Below are 13,062 nucleotides of genomic sequence, written 5' to 3' on the forward strand. Positions count from 1 at the left end.
TTTATGTGTAATTTGATAATTTGTTATTTTGTATTTTATGAACGTTATGAATATTCCGTGGTATAAGAAAACATAGAATTATAAGAGTTCAGTGGCGTAAATTGGGCTAAATTGTTAGGGTTGCAATCAGTTTCCCGGTTAGACAGACTTTTGGGGGGGCTAAGCCCCTCATACCCCCCTACAAAGTTTTATATTGTTTTAAATATAATATTATAAGTAAAAAGTACACTATCTCGACAGAATTATTTTAACCTTAAACATATATAGTATTTATTGGTGACTGGTATGTATTATGAATATACAATATATGTAAATAGGGTATAATTAATTACCGTCAATAGAATATGTATAATTTTCTTAAACAATATATGAATACATAAAATACTACAGTTCTTTAAATCTAGACTCTAATAAATAATTGTATCAAACTTGTTCAATAATCATATTATATTACCTGCTATAAATTAATTTACAGATCAAATATAAATTGTGTTTTAGTTGTCAAAATTGTAATTTTTATATAATGTAAATCAGTAATATAGTTTAACCGCTACTTTAAACTTAATGCATACAAATCAAAAGTTATATATGAATTTATAGTAAAAATAGATGCTTACTTTCGACTTCGATATTTTTACAAGAAATTTGTCTATTTTAGCAAGCTGTTGAAATACTTTTAATTTTGCATCGTTCGCGGAATAAGAAATAAATACAAGTGTCAAAAAATAAATGAATATGTAAAACAAATAATAATAATTTTAATCTATAAACATAAAATAGTGAAACACGTTTTCACTATTAATATTCAGCTACCATTGAGATTCGACTCTGCCGATCACAATAAATACATATTGGTAGGTATATTAATAGAAAATGGTCAAAAACAAAACTACAAGAAAATGTGTAAAGTATATAATATAATAATAATTCCAGTGATTCAAGACAAAATAAAAAATTTGTTCTCAAAATATAAATTAGTCAATTAATTAAATAATTATTGATATTTTAATAGTTTGAAAACTGAAATTGTGATTTTCGGGGTCGCATTAAGACACTCTTGCAACTCTATAATATTTTCAGAGGTCGCAAATGCAACCACGTGCGACCCCCAGTTTACGCCACTGTAAGAGTTGTATAACTATAGACGTAATTACATTCAGCTGCATTGATTTATTTATATTTCTCGACAAAAGCAATTGTGTACGAACTTTTAATGAAATAAACCAATTATTAATCTTGATTATTTTGATCACTTGTTACAGGCATCCATGAATTTGCCTGCGGACAAAGCGAAACTCTTAAAGCAGTATGATGACGAAAAAAAATGGGACTTAATCTGCGATCAGGTATAAATAAATACATTTTTTACTTCAATAATTTATTCATGGTACCTATAAAATTATAAAACTGTTTTAAAATGATCATACGTGTATCATTTAAATATTTTTATGTTTGCACTGTCATGTCATTTTCTATTGCTATAGTTTACCTTTTCCGTGAAATGTACCAGTGTAATGTGTACCTAATACCTATTTATATATAATATTATAAATTATCATTTATCATTTCATCTGAACTCAGAACTTGTATAATATAATATAATAGAAATAGAAAATAATGTAAATATTTTTTTTTATATAATTGTCGAGCTATAATAGTTTTTACTGGAAGCTAATAAAAAAAAAAAAAAAAAAAATGTAAATATTTTAATATTTTGCCTCAGAATGATATTGGGTTTACATTTTGTACAATTGTTGTTTTCGTAAGTCGTAATACTATTGTGGTAGTACAGAAATAATTGTTAAATAATATTTTGAGTTTCGTTACACAATTATTGTGTAATTTTTAATTCTATAATAGTATACTGTATAGTGTATAGCGTATATATATATTTTATTACAGAACATAACTATTGGAATAATAATAATATTTTTACTAATGACTTTAAAATCAATTTAGGTATCTAAAAATAATTGTTGCTTTATTTCTGTTTTTTTTTTTAGTTTAATAATTTATTATAATATAATAATACATTTATTTGTTTATTTTGATAAATTAAATAACCCTTATATTATAGCATAGTTACATATTTCATATAATGATATAAATAGTAAATACATACCCATACTATATTACACTATCTTTATGTATTATTAAAACGTGAGACGATTTCTTATGAAAATTATATCTGAAGTTCTACTGGACCGATTTTCATGATTTCTTTTTCTAACGCAAGTACTCAGTGTGCAGACGAGCCATCAAATAAGAATATTATATAAAATTATGCATAGATTTTAATCGTCTCATACTATAGCTGAAGTCGTAATTGGCGAGGGGGGGGGGTGATTCAGTGCGCTTAGCATCCTCATAATTTATGTTATCTATGGTATATTTAGTGTTTGTATTCAATTAATAACTTTAAATGTACAGAACAAAATATTATACTATAGCAGCATAGTTGTATAATTAACCTAGCTTGTATCTGCAGTTGTATATTTTTGAACTAGTTCAAAACTTCTCTGAAAAGTGTATCTTTTCTGGTATCTCTAAGAAAAGTCTCTGTAAATTGAAATTGGTCGAAATTGGAGAAATTTTTGTGTATATAAGCTACATAATAGTACAACCTAAATTCATTTATATATATTATATTGCTTATTATGTAATCCATGGACTATGAATTACGATCATAACACTTTAAGACTTAACTGAAAAGATAATTAGAGTTTGAGCCCTCCTAATTTATTAATTGAAATTATGCACATGACAATAAAAACTTTTAGCACAAATAAATATGTAAAATATATTGATATTTTTAGTAAAGTTCAGCTTATTTTTTTAAGTATTGGTGCTTCAGTAAAAAAATACTATCTTATTAGGTATCTCAAATATAAATTATATTCGGGGTCTCTGTCTATATATCTACAAAAATTTACTCTAATAAATTAATATGACTTTAAGATTAAGACAAATTAATATTACTGAATCATAATTTTTGATTGTTGATGTCTATCATCTAGGTATGTCTAAATTTTATTTTTGTGCGACAAATAGGCATTGGTAATAAATAATAGTACCTACTGAAAATTATAATCATATAAATACTATTTTATCATATTATTATTGGCTATTGGTTTGGTACTTTTGGCCTTTGGGGCAGACAATCTATCTACTATCTATTCTATTTATTATTCATTTTGTTATATTATTGAAGTATTACCTTTAGATATCATTATATTTATGTTCGTGTTCAACCAGCAGAGTGGCGCAGTGGAAGCGTGCTGGGCCCATAACCCAGAGGTCCGTGGATCGAAACCACGCTCTGCTAAGAAATTTTTGCATTTTTTCTTCATTATTTTGTAATATTATAAATTTTTTTAAATATTGTATTTGATTTAGTAAACATAATTAGTTGAATCAAACCATTACGCTCATTTCATTTAAAACGACATTTATAAACAATTGAGTATTTGATCAATTATTTATTATAAATATATTTTTATGTTTGTTAAATAAAATAATTCTTATAAATATTCTGTTGTTCATTTTTGAATAATTTTCAGTGGTAGTCTTGTATCAATTTAAACATTTAATCAAGTGACACTGCAAGACGCAAGTGCATCGTTACAACGTTTAAGATATTTTATTCGGCATCGTTCCCACCGTGTGCGTACCGGTAGACCGGATATTGTGCATTCACGAGTATACCAGACACATGTCGCCGCGTTTCATTATGGGATTACGTCATTACGCAGCTTTTTATATAAACGATGATGTTCATTTAATTATAACATGATTTCCCGTATTTTTTAATTTATTTACAATTTAAGATTTGATGGCCCTATAAATAAAGGTCGTACTTTTTTTTTTTTTAATTGAAAATAATAATTATACGATAATGAATGATTATTGAGAATATTATTTTCACTGTAGTATAAAATTTCAATGCCAATTCAATTAAAATAATTTCTTTAAATTTATTCGTGACGAATTTTAAACTTTTAAGACAACGTGTAATGGTAATAACTAATAAGTAATTAATGTATGACAATATGTAAGATTTTTATTTATTACCTAATAATTTGTATAAGCATCAATAATATAAAATAATATCACTAGAATTATAAATTATTTATAATATTTGATGTACTTTTTTAATGCTGGGCATAGCGATAATTATTGCTCGAATTATTGTAATGATTTTACAACGATGTGTGTGTTTTTTAAATCTGAATACACTTTAATTTTTATAGCAGAAAAATGCTTCAATTTTGAAATCAAATTTAATTGATCAAAACCTCAGGTGCTTAAAACTATAACATTCTCAGTACTTTACTTATAATAATTAGAAAACTAGAGAAATTAGGGAAAAAATGGAATATTTACGCAACACCATAGTTTTCTTCAAATATAAATTAGTAATTACCGTATATATTTTTAATTTTGACCAAATTTATATCAATATTTTATACTCGAGTATAATTTTCAAAATATTTTGATTTTTTTTTTAGTTATTTTCAAACATAAAAGTGTTATCAATGAAATAAATCAACGCTGATTCTATTTTTTTAACTACCTATTCTAAATAAAATGTAACTTTGGTTTTAAAGGTTCTTTTCTTATCTTTAAATAATATTGAAATTCAATTTTAAATTTTGGATTCATTTTTATCAACTTTTAGATTATTCTTACTTAAGTCTTATAAAATAAATATTGTATTCGTACTAATACTAATATATTGAGATTTCCTACTTCGGATATTCCTTTTTTTAATACAAATTTAACATGCAATATGGAAAGTTATTTTAGAGGAAATGTGTTTATTTTAATGATAATAAACACTTCCTGTACAGTTAATACCCTACGAATCAAGACGTGATTAGACCATTCAATTATTTTATTAGGATGAGTTATAGGATGAAAAGGTTGACGATTTCCCAAAACAAATATTATTAACTAAACTAAATACACATGATAATATTTTTATAGTTTATTAATTATTTAAAGGATATTATTTTTTAAATAGCTTTATATATTAGTAGTACAAAGTATATATTTTTCAAATGGCTATTACCTATTATAGTTATTAAAAATTACACAGTTTTGTAGTACAATAATATGAATAATATTTTAATGGTTAACTAAATAGGTACGTGTAATTGTGTGCATTAGTAATATTAATACGTACTGATGTATATACATTATACATATGATACATATGTGTATTATGTTTATGATTGTTATACACTTTTTATGAATTCTTCATTTTTTTTTTCAATGATATATTCTATAAATAGTTTTGATAAAAAATGTTCAAAATATGACGTATAAAGTTTTTGTTTGTGGCCTTGTATTAAAAACAATAATAAGGTTGCAACTTTTAAATAATTAAAAGTAAGTCCAGATTAAAGTGCGACATGGCATGAACCAATAACAAGGTTAAGCTCACCTAACATTATAGTTTACCTGAATATTTATTTTTCCAGATTTTTTGTTTTAATAGTACTTATAAATTAGTTATAATTGAATAAGTCAAATCATATAAATTGTTTGTTCACTTGTAGACTTTTAACTATTGTACCTAAGTTTATATTGCTACCAACATTTATTGTATATTGTACTTGATATATATATTGATATGATCTTTTCGGCTTAAATATATTGTTACATGCAGTATAAAGTGGCGTAGTCAGTATTTAATTCAATCTTTAATATTCTTTTTAATGTTGAAAAATGTGTAAAGTATGGTCCTCGTGTTCTTACTGTTCCTAGTATCGAGGTATTGTTAGTTGAGATTAGGAAAAGAGAAACAATTTCTTAAAAAATAATTAATTATTTTGATTAGAAACTACTGAAACGCTCGAATATTGATGATTTTGATATATTTAAAGAAAATAGGAACTGGTGACCCAGAATATAGATTAATTTTGGTTTTTACGTTTTTTATTAGGATTTACTTAACTATTTATAAATATTTTATTTGCCAAATTTTAATTTGATTTTTTTTGTATTTATCGTTGTATTAACTGGATATAAGATATAATCCTCTAATGATATCGTAAATAATTAATAAAAAAATAATCCGTAATCGCATATTCGTATATTATCATAACCTATACATATGTCTAGGTAATTATAATATTGTATAGTACAAAAATGTATCTATTTGATTTATTATTTACTTTTTATGTCATTGTCAAGTACTCGATCTCAAATACTGTTTTTTCTTTTTTTTTTATAAAAATATAAAATATAAATTATATATTACTTGATTTTTATATCGATTAGGTAATTACTATAACTAGTTTCAACTTAGGAATGTATATTTTGATAAGATAAAAAAATACTTTAAAATATTTTCGACTTTATGAAAGTCATATTGTATTGCAGAGATATGATATTTTGACATACCTATAACTAAACGTTAGGATTTTTTTTTTGTAATTTACCTATCTTATTTTAATATAATGCATGATAATATGATTGAATGACTAATAAATCAAATAATAGAAATAATAGCTAATAGATATACTTTGTAAACAGTTGAGCAATGCGTAAACGCGTGTTTAATTTTGTATAATATGAAATACTATATATTTGTTATTTGATAAATATTGAATTATTTTTTCATATTTCATATTCTCTTTGCTTTAAGCTTTAAAGTATTTATACAAATTCCAATAGTTTAGCATGACTATAGTCTATCTCTATAAAATAATAAAGCGAATAAATAAATATGTACCTAGTAAAGACACAATTAATGAAGTATATCATGGAAAATTAATAAGAAAGTCCTTATGTAAATGACGGCGAATAATAACTATCTTTTTATTTAAATAAACTAATTATTACAATTTTATAATTATATTTATATACATTAACTGTACAAACTTCTAATTATATGCTGGTGTTTAATTTTTTTTATAATTAACTGTTTGTAGTTGGTTAGGTTAGGCTAGGTGTTTCTGCACACTGCAGACAGTACTTTTTTTTATTTACGTTACGGTACAGATAACCAACCAATAGAATCCAATTTATATTGGTTTGATGTTTGCTATTAAATGCAAATTAATTAGCTCATTATTCATCTTTGTCTGTGTGTATGTTTACATTGTTTAAAATCATTTTTTAGTGGCAACGTGGCATATGAAGGCGACCGACTGTGACCCTCCCCATTTAATTTTGTGTTAGTATGGACCACGAACTACCATGTATATACTCATACAGGAAACATTGTGGGTTTTCATTATATTTATGAGAATGAAAATGAATAATGATTGCGCCTGCACAGTCGTTTGCTCAGACCAAATATTAGTCTTTTGAAACTTGTATACATATTATACTATTATAGGATAATAATATCCACTTTTATAAAACCCTTTCAGCGTGAAACCAGTTTATTTTCCCGTAGCATATCTATTTATCATTTTTTTCCTCAAAACCGTTTCGTGATACTACGCTGAATCTCGTGTTGAACCATTATTAATTTCCATTTCTGTTTTGGTCACCAGCGGTTTACCTAGGGCCTTAGTATATTAATTATTAATCTTGCTAACTATATATATTATATTATCTTTAACGGATCATTTTCCGCTAAATTAAAATTTTAAACTTCGTATTGTGGATCAGTGAAGTTGATTTCAGAGCTCTCTTTTTATCATTATTAATTGTGAAGTTCCAATTGAGTATTAAAGAGTTAAAGAGACTATAGTAATTTAAGTCGTCTTACATTCTGAGTAGGTTAATTGATTCACTTTCATTATTATTATAGAATAAATAAATTGTTATGTTCTTAAAACGTCTTTATCATATTTTATGTTCCATGCTACATGTACGCATTTTTTATATTACCTATATACTTATAGTTTCATTTCGATTTAAGCACGTTCAATTCGAATTTTGTTGAATGTTTTTCTTTATATGCATTATATTACGCCGTCCTTCTACTCCTTCTCAATCGGGATCGGTTTAAAAACAAACTGAGACGTGGTTTGAATATCATTGGTTTATGGATAATATTTTAGAATATAGTAAAAAAATTCGTTGTTCGCCGTTTGATGGCTGGTTCTTGTTATTGTTAAAAAGTTTAAAAATACGATTTTGTTCCTGAATAAAATTATGAAAGATAATAATAATAGTTCAATAATATTATATTTATTAGTTATTGCTGTATAGTGTATACACTAAATGCTTTATTGTAGTACACTAGTATTTAATTATATAGACACAAGTATTATTCTTTTCTGATATTCATATTATTAAAAAACTATAATTTAATTGTTTATTAATGACATTAATATGTCTGCTAATCTATTTCATTAGTATTTGTACCATATAAAAATAATATAAATTATAACATAATATACGATATCTCTGTATATTACATTACCGTATTGCATTATGTAAATGTAAAAAAGTACTTTTTTATATTAATAGATTAAATTTAAAGTTATATTTTTAAAAGTTTATTTTATTTAATGTGTTAAAAGTTAAATACTAACGACAGCTAACTTTCAATTGATAAAATATACAGATATTTATTCTTCGTTGTTAGTATTCTTTCAATTTTATAATTTTATTTAAGATTTATTGTGGTCAATTATAATTTATAATCAATTAATAGTATTTTTGCTTTTTTTTATAAATATTAGTTGGAATATAATGTTTTTAAATTAAAATGATAAAATGTAATAAAATAATAACATATTTTATGTGTTTTTTAAATTTTTTATATTTTATAATTTTTATGGAAACATTTTATACAATACACATGCAATATTTATTACTTATAAAAGCTTTGTTATTTCGTACTATTTTTTTTTAGTTTTGGTAAAATATGTCTTAAAAAAATAATTTTTAAAATGAAACAGAATTTATGAAAATAAGGACAGTATTATCGTTTATATAAAAATAAATTATTGGAAAATAATTTGATATAATAAATGTATACATATATTTTTTTTAAATATTTTAACACATTTTGGTGCTATTACCAAGTATTTGAGGTTCACAGTTATTAAATTAATTATATTATTAACTATAAGATTTATAACTATATTGTGAAACATACCCATAATTCATATATTACAAATATACTACTATATTATACACATATATATTACATACCCCGAAAATTGTAGAACACTGAATAGGTATGTAATAAATAATATTTCCATCAATTTTATCAGGATATGTAGTATGAACGTATAATAATTATTATTCTTTAATTAAAATTGCTTATGTTATCATTTTATAACAGTTCGTATATAGTGATATAATATCATACTAACATATTTAATTATAAATTTGTTCTAATACATGTTTGTAATTTAAATTTGTACAACACAGTAAAAGATTATAAAATGCACGTGTCAACGTTATTGTTATAAATGTTATAATATTATAGTAGTTAGGTTTCTCTTATTAACTAGATTTACTTAAGCTACTGGTATAGTTTATTATATTGGTTATTAACGATAATTGATCTTTATTCGCATCAGTTTTCTTTGGGAGTTATTAAAGGTATACATAGCTTGATCGTTTGTCATAGGAAAGTGTAAAATCAAATAGCCAATATGTTATTTCAACCAAACGTATTATCGCAGCTTTTATGTGGGCTGTGATATGAGTCATAATTCCCCGTTAACCTCAGTTAGCCCAGTCGAGGTCAACCGTCCATATTGAATCTGCATCTTTGCTGAAGGAAACCATTAAAACATAAACATACCTACACTAACACTAACACTTCTCTCGTATACTGTATATATTTACCTACATAGACACACACATATATAAAATAAATTGTTTTTACTTATATTATTTGCTGTACTCGTCTGTTAAAAACATGATATGATGTCAGACAAATAATGGACTGCTTGTAAATTACTGGTACCTAATATTATAAATTATAATAATGTAATATATGTACTTAAAGTTAATACTTTTTTATTTAATTTCGCTATTGGCTCGAGCTGTATGTATTGTGAAGAAAAAAATACAATACCATACTCAAAAATGCAGTATCATTTATCGCGCATAATACGTTTGCACATTTTTACACATCAAAATATTTGTATACTTATTTGTATTTATCAGGTACCTAGGTTTTAACGATTTTGGTGGTAATATTATATCACATTATATATTTTACAATATAATATTTACATTATCTTTATTGGTTATTGTTTTTATTTTAATGTAGCTACTAAGTACAGATTGCATTATTTAAATAATAATGTATTTTAACATATTCATTTCTATTTTAATCTTTATTTGATTCCTAATAACGTATTAATTATTTATACTTTTAAAAATATTATGTTTAAGTATTTACATAACTATTCTTTTTATACATTGATATTTACTTTCAGTTTTTGTGTTTATATTTCATTATTACCTACTTATTAGTTATTCATAATATAATGATCACATATTGCTACATTCTTTAAAATATTATGGGCTTATTATAAGACGTTATAGTATAATTTATTATAACGAATGATAGTTTTTACTTTAAAAGTATTTTAAATTAATTTCGAGTGGTCGATTTTTTTTTTTTTTGTTGGAAGATTATTATTTATATCTATATTTTTTTAAATTCAAAATTTTGCAAAATGTGGTTTTCAAAAATTATACACATACAATTCCTTAAGTAGCTGAAAAACAAATGTACTGTTTATAAACATGTTATATATATGTTATATATAATATAACCACTAGTCATATAGGTAGGTATTCAAGATATAAATTATTATTGTTTGTGTGAAGTTGTACACATCTACTATTATATGATTGAAACACGTTTCCTTAATGCTTTATTTAAACTTTTTTAACTGAATTAAATTCTTTAGAATATTAATTTTTTTTTACATAAATCATTATTTTTAAATCATATTTTTACACTATTATTTAATATGAATCGTATCTAAAATCTTAAAAATTAAAACAGCTAATAAAAAAACTTCAAATAGTAAAGAGTTATCATTTGTTTATTTTTAAAAATTGAAGAGGCCTCATGAAATTTTATGATACTGGCCCTAAAATCATATAGTTACGCCACTGGTTATTTAATACCTTATTAACTGGTTGACAAAAGAGCTCTTCGATCATTTGATCAGAAAATAGCCTTGCGCGCCGTCAAACAGAGGACAACGTAACACACATTTAACCTCCAAATTTAACACAAAAAAATTATTAGGGATAGCATATTGAAACTGCGAAGACTAGTTATTATTTAATTATTTATTTATACATACGTTTTGCAGATGTTAGGTTTTATTATGACTTCCCTGGTAAATATGCTGTGGGCGCCCAAATTGTGAATTAAGTTATAACTTTATGCAATAATAATGAAGTTTATAATTTAAAGTAATTTTCAAAATTATTAGAATAAAAATAAATGGTATTTTTTCTTTAGGAAATGGTTCAAGCTAAAGACCCACCAGCTCACTATTTATCTAGACTCCGTACATATTTAGATCCAAAGGCTTCTCGAAGTTCAAGAGTAAGTGAGTTTTTATTAAAAAGAGCCATGCATATCATTTATCATTATTATATAATCTTTAATTTTATTATTAAATGTTGATTTTTGTTTTATAGAAACGAAAAATGGTCGGGGACGCCACTTCCACGCAGGTGTTACGGGATCTAGAGATATCTCTTAGAACTAATCATATAGAGTAATTTCAACATTTATATTAGACATGTTAAATTTAATATAAAACTAATTACAAATTTGATCAAATAGGTGGGTTCGTGAATTTCTTGATGATCAAAATCATGGTTTAGATTCGTTGATTGACTATCTTAGCTTTAGATTAGTGATGATGCGCCATGAATATAGGTCTTGTGTTGACGTGACTAATATCTCAACCGAAAAAATCGCTCAAGGTATATGAATGTTTTAGTTTATATATTTTAATCCAATAGTTCGGGAAATATTTGATTTCAGAGTTTGTTTTGTTTACGTTTATGTAGGTAATCATATTCATACAAATGGCATTAGTAACGGTAATGTAACGAATCACGCGAGACCTACTTTAGACGTACTAGATAGCCCTGGAATCAAACGGAGATCGCGACACGCTGCAAAGTTAAATATGGGTGATACCAAAGATGATATACACGTTTGCATAATGTGTTTACGAGCTATCATGAACAATAAGGTGAGAACTTAAAAGTCTAATTTAAAAAAAAAATTAATAGTAGAACCGCTTTAGTAGTAAATTTAATGTTAATTAGAATATGGTTTGAAGTTTGGCTTGTGTAAATATTAATGATGATAAGCAGTTATTTGTTAAATTAAAAATGGCGCTTGACCTAAATGTTTGCTTCATATTTTCCTATATTGATTATACATTTGAACTTTAATCAAACCTAGCGCATTTTTTCTGCCAGTTTTATGGTATTTTCATTAAGGTCTTGTATAGTTCGTACACAAAATATGACCTTTAAAGGTTAATACACATTTTCAACGGGCGAGACCGTTTTCGACCAAAAACGTACCGTTCCCTTTTCGGCCGATTCACTTTTCGACCAAATTTAAAAAAGACTGATTCCCTTTTCGGCCAAAACAAAAATGTATAATATAATATATGTAAAAAAAATAAAATAATTGCTGCTACATAATATAGTTTTTTATAAGTTGCATAAAATGTTGTAAAATAACAATACTCGTAAAAATACAATTCGTGACAAAATTATTTACAAAACGATATTTAATTTTACACACACACTAAAAATTATCCCTATTATTTCATTTATTTAAATTTTGAAGGTTTTTCAAATCTAATTCAAATGTCTTGGTACTATTCAATACCAACTTATACTTCTAATAATTTGTCAAAATTACATAATTATATAATTGCCATAATTTTACAAAAAAATTTGTTTTTGGTCGTAAAGGGAATCAGTCTTTTTTAAATTTTGTCGAAAAGTGAATCGGCCGAAAAGGGAAGGGAACGGCTATGCCCTTTTCAACATATGTTTAATTTTTGTGTCATACAAATTCCGTATTTAAAATAATATATAATAGATTTAGAATATCGATGATAGGTCAAAGCCTCC

At 24.8% G+C, this 13,062-nt stretch overlaps 1 protein-coding gene and 1 non-coding gene across 4 annotated transcripts in view; both read left to right on the top strand.

The window, feature by feature from the left end:
* Frl (formin-like protein) overlaps window positions 1-13,062 on the top strand; it is a 33,461-nt gene that overhangs the window by 11,626 nt on the left and 8,773 nt on the right. For all 3 annotated transcript variants that reach the window (XR_016190677.1, XM_089221821.1, XM_089221822.1), the window contains exons 2-6: window positions 1,263-1,346; window positions 11,414-11,500; window positions 11,596-11,675; window positions 11,744-11,886; window positions 11,974-12,161. Coding sequence is in view for 2 of the 3 variants with exons in the window: in XM_089221821.1 (XP_089077947.1) it covers window positions 1,263-1,346; window positions 11,414-11,500; window positions 11,596-11,675; window positions 11,744-11,886; window positions 11,974-12,161 (582 nt within the window). In the remaining variant the exon portion in view is untranslated. The remainder of the gene's footprint in view (window positions 1-1,262; window positions 1,347-11,413; window positions 11,501-11,595; window positions 11,676-11,743; window positions 11,887-11,973; window positions 12,162-13,062) is intronic.
* Window positions 3,254-3,325, top strand: TRNAM-CAU (transfer RNA methionine (anticodon CAU)). The gene has a single exon. It is a non-coding gene; the product is annotated as a tRNA-Met (tRNA).

This window comes from Diuraphis noxia, unplaced genomic scaffold (assembly GCF_037042655.1).
Source record: "Diuraphis noxia isolate RWA-SAM2 unplaced genomic scaffold, SU_Dnox_SAM2 contig0003, whole genome shotgun sequence".
Taxonomy (NCBI): domain Eukaryota; kingdom Metazoa; phylum Arthropoda; class Insecta; order Hemiptera; family Aphididae; genus Diuraphis; species Diuraphis noxia.